Source organism: Schistocerca americana, chromosome 2, assembly GCF_021461395.2.
Source record: "Schistocerca americana isolate TAMUIC-IGC-003095 chromosome 2, iqSchAmer2.1, whole genome shotgun sequence".
NCBI classification, from domain to species: Eukaryota; Metazoa; Arthropoda; class Insecta; order Orthoptera; family Acrididae; genus Schistocerca; species Schistocerca americana.
Genome location: NC_060120.1, coordinates 391,339,174 through 391,362,625, shown reverse-complemented (window position 1 = coordinate 391,362,625; position 23,452 = coordinate 391,339,174). Strand labels below are relative to the sequence as shown.

Below are 23,452 nucleotides of genomic sequence, written 5' to 3'. Positions count from 1 at the left end.
ATCGAAAAGCAGTTGGTGTTTTTGTTTTTTATTTATTTAATTATTTAATGAGAAATAGTTTCATTGAATGTGTTGCTGGCATTTACTGTTCATTCTTCATCATGAAATACTGCAGATTCAAAAATTCGCAACATTACGAGTTCAAATCATGACGTACGAATTCTGACAAACGCTTCATAAATTCAACAAAAACGGGAGAGCTTCGTTAGTGAAATAAGGAAGGAAGCTAAAGAGAAATTAGCTAACTAAAGCATTAAGCAACAGTGCCAAGTTCCACCGAGTAAGTTACTGGATCTTTAAAACGCTTATTGGCTCCAATTGACAAGACCCTAGACCCCAAATCATTGTTAGCAAGATCGGCGATACGATTTACCGCGTTTTAAGTAAAATTTTCAGTTAATTGCGATGAGTTCTTGCTTATTATTGCACGAAATCTCGACATTTACATTTTACAATAAAACGCGACATGTCAAAGAAATAAGCTTTTAAAAATATCTTACAAAACTATTGTGCAACAAACTTTATCACGGATAGAAATTGCCGCATTGGCAGGATTTATTTATATTTTCTGAAGTGTATTTCAAATGCCAGTGAGAGGTAGAAAAATGTCGAGCGCGCAGCTTTCGCAATAGAAACTTTGGCAGTTGTAGTGTTATTACCTATGACTATGTTTTTAGTGCACCATTTATTTGCCGAAGGACAATAGTTTAACGAGTTAGTTGGTTAGTGATTATCTTTTAGTACGGAGGGGTTTGAAAGGAGCAGGTAGTCTTCTACTACCATGTTCGGCGTACTCTCTTTTTTAAAGCAGTTTTTTTCATGCCTTAGAATGAATGTATAGTTGTGTACTGTGTAGGAAGCATACTCATCTTTTGTCTCTTATATCCGTTCGTGTGAGAGCAGTGGGTAATGGTTAACTAATTTTATTTTTCAAAGAATAGTTAACTTTGTCTACAACCAGAGGTTTGAGTACAGTACACTACCACTGTCAATTCAGGTTTACAATGAATACTGCTAGTTCTTTAGCCAACAGGAAATTTCAGGTTAGATGCGGGGTGTTCTTAATTTTGACTTCCGAGGGATTCCCAGATTCTTGCATTATGTTAGATGTTAGTTTGTTAAATGTTTCTGCACCAAAGTACCTAAGAGTATAAATTGAAGAGTCTTTTTTTCTGAATTTGCTTCGAGTGTAGTCTTGCATAGAGGTGAATTGTGGATGAGAAGCGATCAGTGCAAAAAGAGAAGCTTCTTTTGAATTGGGGTGATATAGAAGTATACTGAAGATGGGATTCGTTGATGGGGCACTTCTTGAGATGTTAAGGAATACTCAGTTTGGTAACTGGAGGGGGTGCGAAGGGTAAAAACTGTAGTGCGACACCTAGGCAAGAATACACCAAGCAAGTTCAAACGGATCTAGCTGCAGTCGTTACGTATAGATGAAGAGGCTTTTCCAGGGTAGACTGATGTGGACAGATACATCAGATCAGTCTTTGGACTGAAGATTGCAACAGACTACTACATAACATCATATCAAATCCAGAAAAGAGAGCGAAGCCCACACAAAATTATATTTGTGTCTCCCATTCATTTAAAGTCATGCGTGATATATTTGCTTTGTAATTGTATGTCAACCCCCCCCCCCCCCCCCCCAAATTACAACACACTCATGCCCGTAGGTGTCTGAAAGGGGGTGGCAACAGTTGATCACTTACTTCCTCCAGGAGCCAGGGTTCCACGCTTTTAAATTGTTACATACTCCTTGTTTATCTATATCAGTGATTGTCTAAGATTCTATTAACCACAGCTTTAGAATTGCTAAGTGTGATGGGGAAATGCTGTTACTTTAGCAATCATTATATAACTTAGCATTTTATGTCTGTAAGGTTGTGCATGAGAAATGGTGCTGTTTCCTTGTCGCAGCATCAGTTTTGGTGCTGTGTTGTCGTGAAGGCAGTTGCGAACCTTTAAATTATGGTGTTGAAAAATTCCACAATCTTTCCCGTGTCACTTAATTATACAGTCTTTTCCAAGTTGCAGCAAGGGATTGGTAAGAGATCTTGATGCTAAGTACTGTAGCAAATTATCGCTGTAACATACCTTGGCATTATCTGTCTGTTATTCCTCCAAGGACTCTCTCCCTCTTCCTGCAGTAAAACGTAAATTTGTGAGTTTTGCCCATCCACAGATATGTGCAATGATGCTTTGATGAAACAGTATTCAGTTTTACACAGTAAAGCAAATTTAGTAGACTCCAGAACATGGTCATTTTATATTGTAGATGTGCTCAAGTGTGCTTCATGTGTAGATCCAAATGAAAAAGTCAGAAAGAGGAAAATGTTTTCTGGTCTAAGAAAGGAAGACAATAGTGAAATTTCAAGATCAAAAAAATGTTCGTTCTCGGAGTTTGTACCTTCTAAAAATTCTACAGAGTGAAACATAGTGGAATAAGCAGTCATAAAAGTTAAGACTACTCCAACCCATTTGGCAAGGTTACACAGTAATGTGACAAATTGGGAGACAAGAATGTCTCAATTCAGTCGAAGAATGTTAAATCAGGTCTGTCGGTGTGTTTTTAGGGTGGTTTTCCACTTTCATCTGGTTGAATGCCGGGTCTGGATCAAGTTTTACACAAATAATCCCAAAATAAAGCTTTCAAAACACATTTTGTTTAACTTTGAATTATGCAGGTCACAATTTAAAAAATTAAAGGTATGAAAATAAGGCAGTAAACCCAGAATATGATACAAAGACAAGTTTTCTAAGCAGATGCTGTATAATGCAATTCATATAAGCCATTTTTTTCGAATTTTATTCCTTGTTTCTCCACTTTGAAGACTGTTAATCAGTGGCATTTTTTGCTGGTTGTTTATTTTATTTTTTTTGGCTGATATCTAGGAAACATATTTTTATGAAGTTGTGACTTCTTTTCTTGTTTCCAGATTTTAGTACTTTGTATGAGCCTAACATAATTGGTATATGAATAGAAATATATTTTGTGCATATGTTTTGGTTCTATTTCCTAACTTGCTGGACACTCGTGATTTAATCATATGATGATGTAGTTGCAGATTAATCAAAACAAGTGGTGTACATAATTGTGTTAATTATATAACAAGTTGCATTTTTCATGTATGCTACTAGTATAATCAATGTAATTTACCTTCAGAAATATATTGAGAATAATCTTGATCATGTGCAGCACCACAGCTGACACTAATTTTAGCGAGTAACAGAAACTCTCTCTTCTGTATTATCACACATTTATTCATAAACTGTGTGCAGAGTGCATACTTCTACCAGGTGGTTGACAGATAGTTTATAATCAGTGTTTTTGGAACTGGTCTTTGACATTACATATGATAACCAGATCATTCGCGTCATGACTTAAACACAGTTTGGCAACCTGATGAAGTTACACATGAAAGCAGTTGTAACACAGTAGACGTATAACATTACAGATGAATTGGTTTTCATTAATCATTTTACTGAGTATATTACTATAATTGCTGTTTAGGACATACGTTTAGTGTCCTTCTCGTGCACAAATCTTTACTTTTTTAAAGTAAAATAAGGAAAAGGAAGCTGCCCACCATTAGCCAACTGATATGTGGTATGTGTTCACTAGCTTTTGAGCTCTGGCTCTTTTTTTTTTAGTTGGTAGAACAGACATCCACACAGTCACCAAAACGCACACAACCCCATCCTCAGTGACATTTTATTATCGAGTGGGGCCTATCGATTATTGAGAGTAGATACTTACTCTGATATATGTGTGGAGGGTTCAGAGAAGGGCACGCAAGACACGGGCGGTGTAGTGCGGTAATGTGAGGAGGAGCAGGAGAGACACACAGAAGTCCCAATACTGTTTATAGGCATCACCTCTAGCCCAAAACATAAGTTGAACCATAGTGGACTTGTAAAGGACCTGCTCACCTTTACTCGTTCTCCGTAGTTGAAACATTTCTTTGCCGTGCAGCTCACTGACAACAGCCAAACAAAACTCCACATGGAACATTGTTTTAGAACAGTTTTAACCTCCCTCCAACTATGATAATCTTTCCCTCCCACACAATCATCCCCTGGTTGTCCTTCAAGAATTCCTCACTTCTAACCTGGCCTCATCTTATTTTCCCAAATCCCACCTTAGTGAGTCAAACATCACTTCTATGGAATACTCAGTTATCTGTAACATGAAAACGATCCAGACCATCAAATCCCATCATACCTCCCGTGAACAAAGGCTCAACTACTCTGGTCATGAACTGCAGTGATTATGTGGCTTAGGATCTTCACCAACTTACTGCACCTACTGCACATAAATCTTAGGGCTATGATTCCATCCCAGAAGCCGAACATGACTTCCAGCAGCTTCTCAAGGCCATAGGTCCATCCCAAAACTTGACACCTGAATCTGTCTCCTTCCTCACACTAGCAACTCCTGCGGTCCTACCCCTTACATACTCCACGAACCCAATCCCACATGTCTCCCTAATAGTTGTATCATTGTTGATGGTTACTGCCTTTGTTGACCAACACCTCCAAACTGTTGTTTGTAACCTCCCATCCTGCATCCAGGACACCATTCACTTCCTTCACCACCTTCTCACAGTTCTTGTCCCATTACCACAGACTTTGTGTTGGTCACTGTGAATGTGATGTCCTTGTATACCAACATACCATGTGTATTCCTTGGCATCCTCCTGATACCAAACCCATCACCTTTTTTGTAATTCTAGCTAACCACATCGCGTCCCAAATTTATTTCAAATCTATAGGCCTAAACTTCAGATTCATTTATGATATGGGCTCAAGGCAAGGATAACCTTTGTTCCTTTCTCCACAACCTTGAAACCTACTCCAAAATCAGCTTCACCTGAATCTTCTCAACATAATGAGCCATCTTCGTACATGTTGATTTCCAGCTCTCATTTAGTTCCATAAACACGTCTGTTCTTATGAAGTGCACCAACCACCAGCAGTACCTTTCCCTTTGACATCTGTCCCCATTCCATGTAAAAAAGTCTTTTACTAATAGCCTTGCCAGCCATGAATGCTGCATATAGCACTGGATAGCAGGAGTTATCGAAATTTACTGATAACTTACCAGACTCTTTGTTGACAGGCAATATACTATCCAGCTGATCCATAAACAGATCTTCCATGTCATCTCCTCCAACACCAGTAATTTGTTAACCAGCCTCTGAACGGCACTCGTCTATTCTCTCAGTATCAGGGCCTCGGAAAATTCAGCCACATCCTTCACTAGTATTTCAACTACCTCTCATCATGCACTCATCTTCCAAAGTAGTGATTTGCTGCACACACAACCTATAGAATATCCTTATTCCTATTCCAGTCCTGCCATCAATCTTGCACCACCTGTGTCATTGCCTTGTGGATGACCCAGGTAAAAGACTTGTCCCATACAGTGACCCACCACCTCGTGCCAAATTCCTGTTGCAGGCATTTCCTATCCTATAAAAGGTAGGGTCAGATGTAAAATCAGCCATGTTATATATCATTTATGCTGCAGTTACTGTGCAGTAGTCTATGTGGGCATGACAGATAACGAACTGTCTTCTTCCAGTAATTTTTGGGCTTGCAGCCAGATCCCATCATTTCCACGCATGCGAATCGTACTGGCGGTTTATGGCGCATGCGGTAGGTGGTGACATGCGCGAGACAGCCAAGTTGTGTGGGCTGCCCGCAGTGGTGAAGTAAGAACAAACTAATCGCTTAGTATTGACTGAGCATGTCTATTACGTTGTGACCGCATCATTTTAATAATAGGATTCCAATTTTTATCAAGCTGAAAGTTGTTGTCACGATTCATTAAATTATCAGCAAGACGTATTTCCATGGATTGGATCCATTAAAGACGATTTACAATTGAGGAAGCCTGGTGTTTATAAAATTCCCTGTGAGTGTAGCTCTGCATATATAGGTCAGATGACACAAACAGTCCACGAACGCTGTGTAGAACACGAAAGACACACCCATCTGTGGCAACCTTTAAAATCAGCAGTGGCAGAACATTGCATTTCCATGGGTCATTCAATTGATTACAACAACACCAATATTTTAGCACCAGTTTCCAGCCTCTGGGACTCTGTAATTAAAGAATCCATGGAAATAATGTCTTGCTGATAGTTTAATGAATTGTGACAACGGCTTTCAGCTTGATAAAAATTGGAATCCTGTTATTAAAATGATGATTTCACAATGTAATCAACATGCTCAGTTGATACTTTGCGATTAGTTTGTTCTTACTTCACCACTGAGGGCAGCACATACAACTTGGCTGCCTCACGCACGTCACCTCCTAACGCATGTACCGTAAACCGCCAGTACTGTTCGCATGCATGGAATTCGCTATGAATACCATGACTGCATCAGGTCTCTTCAGTACTTCGTCAACTCATGTGAGGATGGCCGGATGTCTCTGGGCTGAAATATCGTGGCAGAATGTTGGTGGTATCCGAATGCAGATCTGAAAATTACTGGAAGAAGAAATATGCTGGGAAAATTTCAGAAGTCACAACTGTCTTCTTGCATGAATGGTCACCATGAAATGGTGGCCAATTGCAAACTTAGTGTGATGCAGTTGCCAAATAGACAGCACACCACAACACAAATGGCTTTCACTGCTTCACTAAATGTGCCTTTTGGATACTTCCTTCCAGGACAGGATGCTCCGAATGCAGGTGGGAACTATCTCTCCAGCATATCCTGTGTTCTCACAATTCCCCTTCCCTAAACCTCGGCTAACCTTTCTCCCTCATCTCCCTATTCCATATCTCTTATATCCTCTATTCTCTCAGAACTCCTTCTGTCATGCTGTCTAGTGAGTCGTCTGTCTTTCCCACTGCTGTCTCGCACTACCCAACTATGTCCTCCTTGCCTCGTGCGTCCTTCCCTACTCTCCCCTCCCATCCATCAGCCCAGGCAACTGATCTCAGTAATCAGTGGTGCCGAGTCTGATACTGTGCGTTTGGATACCTGTGTGGTTCTGTGTACTTTTACTAGAATAAGAGCCAGAGATCAAAAGGTAGTGAATACTGTTTTCTGTTATGTGGGCCTATGTGTCTCGCATCAGTCTCCCATATATCAGTGGTTGCCGTTCCCTTATTTTTTATATTGTTCCATTCAGGAATTTCACTACCGTTACACAATAAAGAAATGTTTCAAAAAAATGGCAGTATTATAATACTGTCTCCTCTTGTATAAATTTCTTCAGATCCCGATGCTCTTACATATAATCATAATAACAGGTTCAGGAATCTGCTGCTAGAGGTAAATTCTTCAGGATACAGAAAATGTATTGACCTCTGTGGGGGCTGTACTACTACTACTACTACTACTACTACTACTACTAGCAGTGCACAGTACCTGTTCACAGAACCAGCGAAGCTGTACCACTATGTTAGCTTCCATTGTTGATGACAAAAAGCTCACGGGTTTCCAACTGGTTTGCAGTCTTAAAGATACCACAGCATTTCTGCAGGTGTGATACTCATCATCTTCTGGTAAAGGGTCGAGATATTATAAATGTCCCAGTATTTATAACAGTGGTGCACCTCCACAAACTGTCCGTGGCTCCAGCTGCCTCAGGCTAGGTGGAGGTGGCACATCACTAATAAATAATCTACATCTGTACTCTGCAATCCACCATGAACTGAATGGTAGAGGATACGTCCCATTGCACCAGTTATTAGAATTTCTTCCCATTCCTTTCACATATGGAGTGTGGTAAGAATGATTGTTTAAATGCCTCTGTGCGTGCTGTAATTATTCTAATATTGTCCTCACGATCCCTGCGTGAGTGATAAGTAGGTGGTTGCAGTATATTCATAAAGTCATCATTTAAAGCCAGTTCTTGAAACTTAGCTAGTTAGACTAAACTATCCCGAGAAAGACTACTATCTTCAGAAGTCTGCCAGGTTAGTTTCTTCAGCACCCACGGGTCGGACAAGCCTGTGACCATTTGTACTGGCCTTCTCCGTATATTTTTCAATATCCCCTTTTAGTCATATTTGTACTGGTCCCACACACTTGAGCAATATTATTCTAGAATGGGTGGTATGAGTGATTTGTAAGCAATCTCCTTTGTAGACTGATTGCTCTTCCCCAGTATTCTATAAATAAACTGAAGTCTGCTATGTGCTTTACTCACAATTGAGCCTATGTGATCATTTCATTTAATATCCCTGCAGTGTTACACCCTGTTATTTGTATGAATGGACCGATTCCAGCTGTGAATCATTGATATTACAGTCATAGGTTACTACATTTTTTTTTTTTTTCTTTTGTGAAGTGTACAGTCTACATCTACATGGATTCTTTGCAAATAATATTTAAGTGCCTGGCAAGGGGGTTCACTGAACCACTTTCACTATTCCCTATTATTCCAATCTCATATTGCATGTGGGAAGAACGAACACCTGTATCTTTCCATACGAGCTCAGATTTCCCTTATTTTATCGTGGTGATCATTTCTCCCTATGTAGGTCGGTGTCACTGCGTGAAATCTTATCAAGATCTGACTGAATATTTATGCAGCTTCTCTCAGGTAGGACTTAATTTTAGATAAGTACATCATCTGCAAAAGCCTGATTTTACTATTAATATTGTCTGAAAGGTGAACAGCAAATGTCCCAAAACGCTTCCCTGGGACACATCCAAAGTTACTTCTGCATTTGATGGTAACTCCCCATCCGAGATAATGTGCTGTGGCCTCCCTGCCAAAAAGTTCTCAATCCAGTCACAAATTTCATTGATATCCTACATGAATGTACTTTTGACAATAAGGTTAGGTGTGGTATTCAGTCAAATGCTTTTCAGTAATAAAGAAATACTGCATCTACCTGGTTGCCTTGATCCAGAGCTTTCAGTATGTCGTGAGATAGTGGAGTAAGGTTTCACACCATCAGTGTATTTGGAACCCATGCTGCTTGGCGTAGAGAGATATCTCAGAGCCCAGAATATGTTCTAAGATTCTACAAAAAATCGGTGCCAAGGATATTGGATGGTAGTTTTGTGGATTACTTCTACTACCCTTCTTGTAGACAGGTGTTACCTGTGCTTTCTTCCAACTACAGGGAATGGTTTTTGTTCTAGAGGTGTATGGATTATAGTTAGAAGAGAGGCTAACTTGGCCACAAATTCAATGTAGAATCTGATAGGGACTCCATTGGGCTCTGGAGCTGTATTCAGTTTTAATGGTTTCAGACGCATGGTAGTCATCAGACCAACGCCTTTTTTCAAAACCTTTAGAGTCCGGAACTGCTGCAGAGCGGCATGTTCAGTCATCATTCATGTAATACAGCTTTACAAGCAGAGTGCAATCCTGCATTGAGAGGGTCATGGCAAACGTTGCAGATGCAAAAGAAGGAAATGCTGTGTACCTGGCATGTTTATACCAACTTCAGTGGATCATGCGCACGACAGGTGTTTTCATTTACATATTCTGACACATACAGCACCATCTGTTGATCAATTTCACACTAATTTTTTTTTTTCTTCAGCTGTATGTTTTCCCCCTTGTCTGATAATATTCCGTTACAATTTGACATCATTGTGATCAGTGGTGTTATTTCTACAGCATTTTGAAAGTTTAATTATAATCACCTTTTACGCTAGGAAGAGACGTTTAAATCTCAGTATTTTTAATGCGTACTTCTGTACTATAACACGTGAAAAAGTTTTCATGACTAAATCAATTTTGATCAAATTTGGTACCAAGACAGCTTAATAAATAAACAGTCAACACTTTAAAGTGTGAAGTAGTGGATGAACATTGATCACTTTTAAAAAATTATTAAATTTGTTGTACCGTGTATACATTGTAAAATTTGTACACTTCAGCAACATGATACCTAGATGTCTGCTCCTGCCCTCACCTGGCTGCATGCAGTGCTCGGCAGCAACACAGTATGCGTGCCACATCGTCATGCTTTGGGGCAGTTGTGGAGGCACAGGAGGCGGAGGGGGAGGGGGGGTGGAGTTAGTGGTAGCACATCACAAGCTGTGCTTATGCAAATAGCAGACATGTGGGGATAGAAGATGTTGTTGCAGGTACAATAGCTTTCTTATTCTCCTTTACTTACTGTACTGAAATGCGAGTGCAGTTGGTAACAGGTGGTGTTTTAATAAATGTACTTTTTCTTTGACTTGATGGTTACACAGTTAGTTGACATACTGCAAATAGATTTGACCAGTCCATGTCTCCTATAATTTGCTGGGTGAGTTAGTTGTCAGATGAATAGAGGACAAAGAGAACCCATTTGTAATAGAATTATGCTTAGTATAACATTGTTATGCTAAAGCTAATAATAGAGTTGATGACTACTTTTGTTACATACTTGTGTGGCCTCAGCCGCCAGAGATGCGCGCTGTGCACGTTCAATCTCTGACGAAGGCCTTGTTGGCCGAAAGCTCACTTTTGACAGTCTTTTTGTTGTGCCTATCTGTGACTCAGTACCTTCGCTTTATGGTGAGCAGCAACTATCCTTTTCATAACACTGTTACATTCCAACATGGATTGTTGAATTTTGTTATACACTTCTGTTTATTTGTTTAATCTTACTTGGGCCATGTAAAACTTTGCTGCATTTGGCAGTGACCTACAATTTTTTCTAAGCCAAAAAATTCCTCCAGTAGTGGAGTCCTTCATCCAGAGGGCACTGCATCTTGGCTATTGTTCATCTCACATCAGTTCATCCCACTGGTGGGTGATATCTTTTTGTAACCATTTTTGTGTTTGATTTCTACTGTTTGGATATGTCATTTGTGGGTGTCTTGTAGTAAAAGTCAAATATATTTTTGGTTAAATCAAACAACGGAGACTCCATGTAGGAACATCAACAATGTAGGAAAAGACAGATTGCTACTTACCATAAAGAGGACACGTTAAGTTGCAGACATACACAATGAAACATTTACATAAAGCTTTTGGTCCTAGCCTTCGTCAGTAAAACACACACACACACACACACACACACACACACACACACACACACGCGCACACGTCATTCATACATGCAAGCAACCTGCACACATGACTACCGGCCGCATTAGTTAACCTGTTCTGCCCATTATTTTGTGGTAACCATGAAATGAAGCTCATATTTTGCATATCGTTCCTGCAATTTACTGTAAACTTCTGTGTGGTTGTTTTGTTGTTATAACAACTGTTGACTTGTAATTGTCTTCCAGAATTATTCTAATGATTTTGCACTCTTGCCTCTCCCTCTTTCTGAGGAATCCTGTACCACCTCTGAGATATTATGTTTCAGCTGGTTTCAGAACTATTATATGATGTATTTGAAAAGCATGATGTTTGGTTTTCTTTCGTAAGACTGCATAATCATTCTGCAAATGCTTTCTTATTCAGGTCATTTTTCATTGTGGTCTCTCCTATATGCTTGAGTGTTTCTACTTTCTGATGTATCAGTATTTTGACTGAAGTTTTGGTGGGGCACCTTTGATGTTGATTACTTCCTGAAGAAGATATCTAAGTTGGTTTGTTTGGTGATTTCCTTTAGCAGGTTGATTTGGATCCTTTCAGTGATGCTGTCAGTTAAATCTTCCTTGATTATTTTACATTTGGATCCTATTTTCAGTGTACGTTATTAGTTTTCTTGTTAGTACTATCCTCCAGATTCAGATGTCAATTTTGTGAATGGGCTCGATAAAACCAAATGAGACAGATAATCTCTTTGGATTTTGCGTTCACCATGGTGTCTAGGTGTTGCAAATCAACCCTGAATTGGTTAAGGATATCTAACAAAAGCTCACTGTTTCAGTTATAAAATTCCTTAGGTTCAGAAAGATTGACATGGTTTTCATGATTCTAATGATTATTTCAGAGTTTTAGTTTAATTAAAATTTCCTAAAGTTTATTCAGCATTCCATTTGATGCTTGACTTTGGCTTCTTATTGCCCCAGGATAGCAAATAATATAGTGTTGATCACTGTTAGAAGGAAATACCTTTGTTATTGCTGACATTCTTTATTTAAATTATTTTATCTATGTTTTTTTTCTTGTACCCACACCTTCCTCTCATGATATTTTCTACCATTTGTGTTGTGTGTGGTATTTTTTTTTTTTTTTTAAAAAAAAAAAAGCTGTTACTTTCACTTGTCAATTACTGCCTACGCTTTATCTTTCCTGACCCAGGACTTTTTGTTATATCATTGTCAGGAATATTTATATCTCCTTGTGCAAAAGCTCTGTGGCGACTCAGTTAACATAAAGATTTTCTGTCTTTATAGTCATACAGTGTACTACATTATTTGTCACTAAGCAGATGAAACCAGTGTGGAGGTTGCAGTAGCCTTCCTTTTGGTCTACTAATGCAGAAACTCCATTTACAGCATGGTGTGACCCTATATACAGAAGTATGACGAAAGGAGAAATGCTAAACGACATATTTACAACAAAGATGTACACTTCTACACAGATAAACACAATATCAAATTTGCAATGGGTTCATAGCCCCAAGTCCAGGTTTGAAATACAGTCAGAAGCTTCTGCATACAACTTGTGAAGATCTCCCATTGTCCCTCTGAATGCTCTGAGGGAACATTCAGATGTTATGTGATATACTGTTTGCTGCTCTTCGCCACAGTTACATCCAGGGCAGAACTTCCATCCCCATTGGTGTAGCAGTGTTCCACATTTTTCCAGTTGAGTTCTGATCTGATACAGTATGCACCAGTGTCATTGGGGTGGATAAAAACCTACTGGTCACTCCTAGGAAGTTTTGATTAATTGGTGATGCTTCATGGAAGATTGTTCCTACCACAATTGTTCCAGGCTTCTTGCATGTTGAAGTTATTACACTTCAGGCTGTTTGCTGTATGGCACAATGGCATCAGTCACTGGGGTTCTGACGATGAAATTTTGAAAGAATTGGTAATTGTGGGTTGTTTTTTTATTCTTGTCCACCTGTTCAGCAATGACGCTGATCATGTTGTGGATGGCGGTGGAATATTACTAAGGACCAGCCAGTGTGAATTTGTGGGACACCCAGTGATGAGGTGCATTTGCTTAAGATGTGCGTCAATTCTTTTAGTATGAATACTGTTTAGCTAAGTGGAATAGCAGTACTCCATGGCTGAGTAAGAAAAAGCTAAATTTTATGATCTGAGGATTGTTGCATGGCACCCTGGTGATTCCTGTTAGCTAATGGACTATGTAGTTCAGAGTTTTGATTTTAGTTGTGACCTATGTCAGAGAACTGTCTAGGGTCACACGAAGGTATTTTGGAGTGTTGCAATATTGGAGAGTTTGATCTCTAAATGTGATGTTAGGTTTGTAGTTTGCTTAATTCTCTCATAGGTAAAAAGTTGATACAATGGGCTTTTGAGGATTTGGCCACAGAGAGCTGTTTGAAGTATTCTTCCATCATCTTCAGGTATCATGTTAGTGTTGCTTCAGCTTCCCCAAAGCTTTGATCTTGAGCATTTGGAGCAATATTGTCAGTGTCAATAAATTTCCTGGCCTGCATTTCTGGAAGGTCGTATGTATCCAAATTAAAAAAGAGTGGGGCCAAAACAGAACCTTGTGGGATACCATAATTTATTTTTAGACTTCTCTAATAACACCTGGAAGTCTCTGTTGTTCAGCATGTTGCCAGTTAGAGTGGTTAGTCTGTGACACAGAATGTCATTGATGTACGAGGTGCATTCAAGTTCTAAGGCCTCCGATTTTTTTTCTAATTAACTACTCACCCGAAATCGATGAAACTGTCGTTACTTCTCGACGTAATCGCCCTGCAGACGTACACATTTTTCACAACACTGACGCCATGATTCCATGGCAGCGGCGAAGGCTTCTTTAGGAGTCTGTTTTGACCACTGGAAAATCGCTGAGGCAATAGCAGCACGGCTGGTGAATGTGCGGCCACGGAGAGTGTCTTTCATTGTTGGAAAAAGCCAAAAGTCACTAGGAGCCAGGTCAGGTGAGTAGGGAGCATGAGGAATCACTTCAAAGTTGTTATCACGAAGAAACTGTTGCGTAACGTTAGCTCGATGTGCGGGTGCGTTGTCTTGGTGAAACAGCACACGCGCAGCCCTTCCCGGACGTTTTTGTTGCAGTGCAGGAAGGAATTTGTTCTTCAAAACATTTTCGTAGGATGCACCTGTTACCGTAGTGCCCTTTGGAACGCAATGGGTAAGGATTACGCCCTCGCTGTCCCAGAACATGGACACAATCATTTTTTCAGCACTGGCAGGTACCCGAAATTTTTTTGGTGGCGGTGAATCTGTGTGCTTCCATTGAGCTGACTGGCACTTTGTTTCTGGATTGAAAAATGGCATCCACGTCTCGTCCATTGTCACAACCGACGAAAAGAAAGTCCCATTCATGCTGTCGTTGCGCGTCAACATTGCTTGGCAACATGCCACACGGGCAGCCATGTGGTCGTCTGTCAGCATTCGTGGCACCCACCTGGATGACACTTTTCGCATTTACAGGTCGTCGTGCAGGATTGTGTGCACAGAACCCACAGAAATGCCAACTCTGGAGGCGATCTGTTCAACAGTCATCCGGCGATCCCCCAAAACAATTCTCTCCACTTTCTCGATCATGTCGTCAGACCGGCTTGTGCGAGCCCGAGGTTGTTTCGGTTTGTTGTCACACGATGTTCTGCCTTCATTAAACTGTCGCACCCACGAACGCCCTTTCGACACATCCATAACTCCATCACCACATGTCTCCTTCAACTGTCGATGAATTTCAGTTGGTTTCACACCACGCAAATTCAGAAAACGAATGATTGCACGCTGTTCAAGTAAGGAAAACTTTTAAGTATTTAAAACAGTTCTCGTTCTCGCCGCTGGCGGTAAAATTCCATCTGCCGTACGGTGCTGCCATCTCTGGGACGTATTGACAATGAACGCGGCCTCATTTTAAAACAATGTGCATGTTTCTATCTCTTTCCAGTCCGGAGAAAAAAAATCGGAGGCCTTAGAACTTGAATGCACTTCGTATTTGAGCATGAGTTTGTCATGCCAGACAGTGTTATAAGCTGCAGTTCAATCTAATACGATACCCATGTTTATCTTCTGATTCTCAAAGCCATTTTTGACATGAGTTGCTACTGCTAGAACCATTTCCTTACATCCTCTTCCTACACTAAAGCCAGCTTGCTTTACCGGGACTTGTTTGTTGATGGCTGAGCAGATACTGTTACAAATGGTCCTCTGAAGGACCTTGAACATGACATTGAGGGTAGTAATGGTGTAGTAGTTTTCAACTTTTGAAGGATCTTCATTTGGCTACTGTGCATCAGTGATCTTAGTTTTCTCAAAGATAAATAGCAGATGACTTGTCCCCAAGATGTTTGAAAAGGTTTCAAGCTGTTTAAAACTAGCAGAATGACAGTGCAATAGAAACTGGTGGTAAATACCATCAGTGCCTGCTGCCTTTCTACTTTTCATGTTGTTCATAGCTTCTATGATCTCTTCCAATTGAACTGTGCTGGAAAACTTAGATATTTGTGGAGCTGACCATTTGTTTACTTTTAAGAGAGGTCTTGCTTCGCTTTCGATATGTTTATCTTGGGAAGCCTTGTTGGGGGAGGTCGTGTAATTCGCCATAACATCTAAATTTATGTTACATTTATGTCGGATGGTGGTGTTTGCTGTATTTAGCTTTATGATTAAGAACCATTCTTTCCTGCTGAAGTAAGTATGGTTTAAGGAGGGTACGGTTTCCTTCTGTCTTTTCTGTCAGCTCTCATTTAGCAATTGTGGAAGGTCAGAGACAGTAGTAGGATCACCATTGTATTCATATCCTTGAGGATCCTTTTGCTATCCTCATTTCAACCAAGAATGTATTTTTTGCAGTAACCTCTTAATATGCATTGTTTTGCTGAGCTTTTCCCATTCTATGTTGGCATCTGTTTGGAAAATTAAGATCAGTTAGCTTTTGTAAAGTTCCGTCTTGGCTTTGGGCAGGAGTGTATGATGGGTATGAACAGTCCTTTCTGGGGAATTATTGCACAGTGCTGATTGTGGGGAACTCTGGTTAGGGCTCTGTGGTGCACGTCATTGGGCATTTTTGGAGTGTGTGTGATAAAGGACTTTGGCTCACATCTCCAGGTATTACCTCTCTTACCATGCATGTGTCCCCTGTGTGGTGCTATATGAGCAACAACTATTAAGATGAGACCACAGGGACTTAAACAACATTTCCGTCGGAGTCCATGGAGGAAAGATAACCAAAGAGGTCCTTTGTAGGACATTCAGATTCTTAAGGTTGGACTTTCAGTATGAATTTATCAACTGAACATAGAAGGCATAAGCAGAGGAGAAGAAGAAAAAAAAAAAGACTGTTTATCCAGAACACTGAAAGAACACTGAATTTCTCATTTCTACATCTATACTCTGCAAACCACTGTGAAGTGCATGGCAGTGGGTACGTCCCATTGTATCAATTGTATCAGTTATTAGACTTTCTTCCTCTTATGCGTGCAGTAATTATTCTAATTTTACCTTCCTGATCCCTATGTGAGTGATATGTAAGGGGTTTGTAGTATGTCCCTAGAGTAATCATATAAAACCCGTTCTTCAAACTTTGTTAATATACTTTCTCGGGATAGTTTACATCTGTCATAGAGTGTCTGCCAGTTCAGTTCCCTCAGGATATGTGACACTCTCTCACGGATGAAACAAACCTGTGACCATTCGTGCTGCCCTGCCCTTCTCTGTATATGTTCAGTATCCCCTGTTAGTCCTGTCTGATATGGGCCCTGCGCATTTGAGCCATATTTTAGAAGTGGTTGCACAAGTGATTCATAAGCAATGTCTTTTGTAGACTGACTGCACTTCCCCAGTATTCTACCAATAAACAAAAGTCTACCATATGCTCTATCCAAGGCTAATTCTATGTGATAAATCCATTAAACGTGTTGATTCATTAATTGATTCATTCCTTTATTATGTGCTGCAAATCCTGCCACGGTAGGGAACCTTCAGGGTACATGTAACAAGTCAAGGTATACCTATAGATAAGTCAAAGACATCATAGAAACAAACTGCATAGGTATCAGCAATAAACTGTCACTACTACTTACTGCATTTTGTGCTTATCAAAATTTAACTGAGTAAGTTATTAAACCTCAACCCGTCGTCATGTCTTTATCGTAACGTGAGGCATCGCGTGGGGTCATGCGGGACCCCAAAAGGATAAACAGCACCTTATTGCTGTTATGACGTATGTTTTGGATATTATTTTATAGGATTTTTTTTGTGCAATAGTACTATAATGAAATAAAGAAGTAATTAACTTACAGTTATTTATTTATGTTGTGTGCACATAGTCTCTTTGGAACAAGTTTATCATGATATTTCTTTCTTTATGCAAACTAAGCAATTTCTTTAAATCTTATAATTATTTGTGTTCAACACAGACATAAAACTAATTAAAAATACAAAGGTACATGAACTGATAAAAAAATGTATAAACTTTCAAACACCTAAGTGGGCCTAGTTTTAGTTTCGAACACATACGGTGCACACTGGTTTGGCACGAGCTGGGCGTATATTACCCTTGCAAAATTGACAAATAGATGTGAATTTTCTATCTGCTCATCTTGGACAATGAATGAAACGCTTTCTCGTTGGTACAAAATCATTATCATCAGGTGGTACATCCATGAATCACAATGTACACTGTTTCAACTCGTGAGGGAAAGTCATTATAGTTGCTCGTAAATGCAGTTGAGGGCAACAGTTCAAATGCCAATGTTTCCAAGAAAACTTTGTTACATTTTGTGTGACTGATTGACTGCTGTGTCCAGTATTATGTGAGCATTCAGCGTACCAACGTCCATAAAAGTAAAGAGCAGCTGCAGTGCCCATCAGTGGCAAACTCACACAACAGAGTAGCTGTGGATAAGTTGGTTCACTACATCAACTCCCCCTTCTGTTTTATTGAGGGGGGAGGGGGGGAGGAACCTTAACAATTTCAGGAAGTTTTTTGTGGACACTATCATCTATGACACCAGTGTGATGCATTGTGAAAGAAGTATTACTGTTTCGTTCTTTGGGCAATAAGACAGCAAAGTGATTGTTGGTTGATAACCAAAAATTGCTGGGCATTGTTGCATACCTTTCTGCTTGAATTCGCTTGGAATTTTTGGTTTATTTTTTCGAAGTGTACCCACCACTGTCAATCTGTGATCCCTCAGTAGTTCTTCTGCCAAAGGAATGCTTGTGAACCACTTGTCCAGTGTCACATTTCATCCATTACCTGATATGGGAGCAATTAGCCACTTGACAAGTGCGTTGGTCGAAGTGTCTTGATAAAAAGGTCCTTCCGGCTGTTTACCAAAATAAATCTCTAATTTTCTGGTGTAAAATGTAACAGCATCTACTAAAGGTTTGCTGGGCATGTATTGATGAAATCGACAGGATCCTCTGAAATTCTGTAGCATCTCATCCACTGTAACGTACTCATTGTTTCTATAATGTTTCTTGTAATCATTGACAAAGACGTATAATCACCTGATCGGTGCCAACTTGTCTTGTTAGATTTCGCTCTCAACGTGTGTGAATGTCATCAAATCTAAGAGCTCTAAGTAAAAACTGAAATTGCTGTTTAGATATAACAACACAACTGAAATCAAGGTCAGTTCCATTAGTAATCCAAATGTCATCAATCGAAGTATGTGACTACTTATGTACATGATGCCAAACAAAGCTTTAAACTCAGTCAAATTTGTAAGCCCGCGTTCTCGTTGTCTGTCATTGATGTTATTTTTATATTTGTGCAGTCTACTATGTACTGCAACATTTCTAAGTCAATAAACAATAACCAAGATTCTAAAGAGTTACTAACCTCACATGCTGCGCCTTGGGGACTTGGTTGTTCTGTGACAATATTATGAAGTCATCTTCTAGCAGCCTGTTGGTAAGGAGTGTAGGTTCCGTCTTTTTTTGACAGAATACAAATAATGTGACGATAAATTCGATAATGAAACGTAATCTTCATCACTATATGAAGATTCTGGTGATTGAAAATGGTCTTGAGAACTGTTATCTTTGCGGTCTTGCTTTGACTCTGTGCCGTGACCACTAACTTCCACCGGAAAATTGACATTCTCTTCTTCATCTTCTTCAACACCAATAATTTCGTCATTTTCCTCTTCCAGCCATCTCAGAATTCATTCACGCTATCATTCATCCATGTTTATTTTATTTGAACTGCTCTTCAACAGAATGAATCATTGCTGTAAATACTGTAACAAAAGAAACTTAAAGTCACAAAACAAATAAAGAAACCTGTAGAACTTCACTTACGCTAGTCATCGTGTGGGGTCCCTAGAGCCTCGTGCAGAAACACATGCCAGTACCTAATGGCACACGTGTGCAGAGTGATTGTTGGCAGCACGGTTGTTAAGTATTGTTCCTTTTAGGAAGCTACCAAGAGTAACAGACTGCTGGAAAACTTTTAAAAGTATGTAATTGACATTTATGTAGAAGCTAGGCTTCTGAAGACCCCACGTGACAGGTCAATGGTTAAGGAGGCTGCTGCTGTTTTTTGTTTTTGCACCCACTCTTGTTTGCATGTTTTATACTGGAATTTTTTGTTCATGGTTTTCCAAAATCTAATAGTGGTATGACTTTATTTCAGTCTGTCATTATTTAAAAAATGAAAATACTGACACAACTGATTGTAAAGGAATATGTCTTTGGGAGCGTTGCAAGATTCCTGTCTTCTAAAGTGCCACAGAAACCAGTGTACTCAGTAACAGAAAAGCACTCACTCCCACCAGAAACAAAAATTGACCAAAATACCATAGAACTTCTTGAAAGATTGTCACTAGTAGATTTTGCAAATGAGAGAGGGATTGAACAACTTGAGGAAGCTATAAGATTTGCAGATCAGATTCGATTGGTTGATACCACAGATGTGGACCCTCTCATAACGGTTCTTGACATGTAAGCATTATTTTTGTTTGCTGAAGCAGTAGTGATAAGCTGTGACAATTAATTTCATTGTGGTATTCTTTTTCTTATCTCTAGGAGTTTATATCTTAGAGATGACAAAGTTACAGAAGGAAACTTGCGGAAGGATGTGATGGCAAATGCTTCTGTAACAGAGGAAGAATATTTTGTTGCTCCTACAGGAAACATTCCGTTTACACCAAGAGACAAGAAATCTGAAGAATGATTGAGTCTATCAGAATAGAATTAGTTTGTGCAAAAAATTGTTAAAGATGCAGAAAATATTGCAGATATGTGAAAGACATTCACTGGCAAAACCAATTTTCTCTGAGAACTCTTTGTACTGTATGAAATTTGGGCCAGTTGGTGAACTGTTGAAAAAGTTTTTATGCCATGAATGGTTACATGCCAATGTGATTAGTTCTGAAATAGGTGTCTTCCCTCATTATGTGAGCAGAAGTGATGCTGGACATACTATTCATGGTGAGCTTAATCATAGTAATGTACATTCAGAATGTAACATTTTGATTAAAATGGTAGTTATTTCTGCAGTGCAATCCCATATATTATCAAAAGGGGATTCTTTTCCAAAATTGTTCATTTGGTAGTTTATTGTTCATGGGCGATGCACCACTGAATGAGTAAATGAACATAGTTATCAATTCTGATAAGTAATAGTTCTGTCACCTTGGTGGTGGTGGTGGTGGTGGTGGTGGTGGTAAACAATTGCACTGTCATTTACATTCAGGAGAAAACTACCATTTCCCATCTGTGAAGGTAAACTTTATGCCAGGAAATTGTAGTTTATTCTCATTACAGTTTGAAAGAATTTTGATCCAATGCAAACAAAGTTTCAGAAGCACTGTGAGTGAGTCCTTATTGCTAATTTTTTTAGGAAAACTATTAGTATTGCTACACTTTTATGCAGTGCATCAGGTAGTAATGTTTATCTCTAATTTCTTCATTTTTCTTTTTTCTCCACCAGACTTGAAAGAAGCATATGAATATGTGAGAAATTTAAATAGTGGACAGTTGCCATTTGGAGTAGTAGTTGAGACACCAAATCTCTGTGCAGATAAATATTGCGAGAAACAGCAGCATATACTTGATGAAAGTCTATACTTCTACCCTAAGAAATGCACATTCTTGAAAACATTTATGTTTGTGGCACCCTCAAAGGCAACACATTTTTATTATCAGTGGCAAAGACATAGAAAAATGTGGTGGAGAAAGGTAATGATGCTAATTGATAGTATTTAAAAACATTTTCAGATTTATGCACAATAGAATGTAGATAATTTATGAGAAAAATCCTTGTGACTAGTTTTCAGCCTGCCCAAGTCGTTTTGTCCTGTCTGATGTACAAAACAATGAGAAAAGCCAGTCAGTGCACATTCAAGCCAATTTCCCATGGGGCTCACAAAATGTGGAAACACTAAGTTACTGGACAACAGCAGATCAAGACTTGGCTATCAGAACTGTGTTTGAAGTATGTAGAAGTTGTAGCACCATTTCTTGTCTATGATGGACTCTCTCTGTTTATTTTAAGACATTTGCCATATGCTCCGAACAGGCAAAAGATGGACGGAAGAAAGTTACACCTCACATTGTTGAAAGCACTTTGTCTGTAGAACGTGCTGTATTTACATTCCTTTGTGATGGATATGATGAAACAGCATTTGCTGGATTACCAAGGGAAGTAATGAGATTCCACAGAAAGCTAGCACCTTTCAAATTGAGCTTTTCTGCATCTGCATCATGTAAGTAGTTCTTGTACAGCAGACTGTGAACAGCTGTCACAGTACTGATTGACACTTAATTATTCTGAAAAATATCATAATGCCCAAACTTTTTTCATTGTTTATTAATTCCATGTGGTGATTATAATTAAGTAAAGCAGGCATAAACTTGAAGTTTGATTTGTGGTAACACACATCTCAACTAGACATGGTCCTTCTGGAGATGGAATGTCGCTGCCTTTGTTTGAACTGTGAATCAGCTCACACACATTGTTGTATGGTGACTTAAAGTTTAGTACTGAACCAGAAAAAACAAACACACACACACACACACACACACACACACACACACACACACACACACACACACACACAATTTTTATAAATGGTAAGTCAGACAACAATTAGCAGTTTATAAAGCACCTTCTGAAAGACTAAATGCAAAACTATAACAGTAGTTATCTTTATTGACCCCTTTAATAGCACTAGTGACCTGATCTATTTCACATTGATTGTGACACTCCTTTTCTTTATGCTGATACAGTCTTTGTGCTCGAAGTATCACACATCACACAGTATTAAACAGCCTGTCACCATTTACAGTAAGTTTTAAAAATTATGCTGTAGAGTCATACAGAATACCAGTGTGTGTAGACTTCGATATTCAGCTGTTGTTTGCATTATATGTTTCAGCTTCATCTGCAGGTGAAGAACTAAATCAGCTTGCAGTTTACTTAACAAAGCAAACACGTGATAGTGGAATTTCGACATTGTTGTTACCAGATTTGGTTAAGAAGTCTCTTGAATCACAATTTGTACGCAATGATGAACTTGGCATTCCATACACTGCTGTACTTAATGACACGTCACTGAAGAATGGCATTATAACTCTCAGAAATCGTGACACTACTCTGAAAGTAAGTTGCTATATTGCACTTTATAACTGTGTCTTCCTTAATTTCTACCTCATAATATAAAATTTTGATACTTTGCCAACAGGAACAGGTCCACATAAGCAAACTGAGAGAGTACATGGAGAAAATTTTAAAGAACTATTAACCAGATGTCTGCTGACTTTGCTTTGGATGCTTTCTATTTCTATAGGAAATATGGAATAGCCTATACTCATATACACTGTAACTGACAGCTTGTGGCAATAATATGAGTAGTATTTCATTTGTTGTGTGAAGACTGCCAGTAAGCCATTCTCGTGTCATTCAGTGAGTTCGTCTTTGTTCACTGTTGCATGGTGCAAAAATGCAGCAGACGGAAAACTAGAAGCTAAGTTACATTGTTTATTATTTACTCCATAAGTCTTAAATATATACACATGCAATATTCAGTGTAAATACATTAAATTTTCCCATTATCTTATTACTGTAAATATGTAATCGTAAATAAAGACTGAAAGTTATTATGTCTGATTTCTCCTCCTGCTGTTGATAATTGGAATGTAGTTACCAGTTTAATCAGCAATAAAATTATCTAAGAAATCTCAAATGGAGAGTAAGATTTGTAAGGTTAATACACTGCTGTAACATAAATATTGCACACCCTGTATTCATAATGACAGTCACAGGGGTGTTACAGAACGAAACATGAAAGTGAGAGGGAGATGGGGAGTGAATGTGGGAGAGTGAGAGGGAATACTAACACTACCCATAGTGAAATGGACGTTGTTCAAAGAAAACCTTGTATCAACAGCAGAAGCACTCTCTGGAAAAAAAATCATTAATGGGCAATTGGGAACATAATGG

The 23,452-nt window shown here is 39.1% G+C and overlaps 2 protein-coding genes across 3 annotated transcripts; both read left to right on the top strand.

The window, feature by feature from the left end:
• The first annotated feature begins 659 nt into the window (after positions 1 to 659).
• Positions 660 to 23,109, top strand: LOC124595067 (DNA polymerase subunit gamma-2, mitochondrial). 2 transcript variants are annotated; one of them, XM_047133648.1, is made up of 7 exons: positions 660 to 722; positions 20,035 to 20,439; positions 20,942 to 21,189; positions 21,281 to 21,445; positions 21,530 to 21,716; positions 22,389 to 22,612; positions 22,695 to 23,109. In XM_047133648.1, exons 2-7 carry the CDS (start codon positions 20,229 to 20,231, stop codon positions 22,752 to 22,754), a joined length of 1,095 nt encoding a protein of 364 aa, XP_046989604.1. In that variant the 5' UTR covers positions 660 to 722; positions 20,035 to 20,228; the 3' UTR covers positions 22,755 to 23,109. The 2 variants fall into 2 exon arrangements, with proteins under 2 accessions (XP_046989604.1, XP_046989603.1); XM_047133647.1 differs by lacking the exon at positions 660 to 722 and adding an exon at positions 772 to 906.
• Positions 19,661 to 20,182, top strand: LOC124594046 (glutamyl-tRNA(Gln) amidotransferase subunit C, mitochondrial). The gene is made up of 2 exons (XM_047132396.1): positions 19,661 to 19,950; positions 20,035 to 20,182. Exons 1-2 carry the CDS (start codon positions 19,661 to 19,663, stop codon positions 20,180 to 20,182), a joined length of 438 nt encoding a protein of 145 aa, XP_046988352.1.
• Positions 23,110 to 23,452: the final 343 nt, after the last annotated feature.

What these genes read in the sequence shown, in the direction of transcription:
- LOC124594046 (XM_047132396.1), top strand. Translation starts at nt 19,661, where the DNA reads ATGAAAATACTGACACAACTGATTGTAAAGGAATATGTCTTTGGGAGC. An exon ending in CTCATAACGGTTCTTGACAT is followed by an intron (nt 19,951 to 20,034) that starts GTAAGCATTATT and finishes TCTTATCTCTAG; the next exon opens with GAGTTTATATCTTAGAGATG.
- LOC124595067 (XM_047133648.1), top strand. Translation starts at nt 20,229, where the DNA reads ATGCAGAAAATATTGCAGATATGTGAAAGACATTCACTGGCAAAACCA. An exon ending in CTATCAGAACTGTGTTTGAA is followed by an intron (nt 21,446 to 21,529) that starts GTATGTAGAAGT and finishes TGCTCCGAACAG; the next exon opens with GCAAAAGATGGACGGAAGAA. An exon ending in ATCGTGACACTACTCTGAAA is followed by an intron (nt 22,613 to 22,694) that starts GTAAGTTGCTAT and finishes CTTTGCCAACAG; the next exon opens with GAACAGGTCCACATAAGCAA.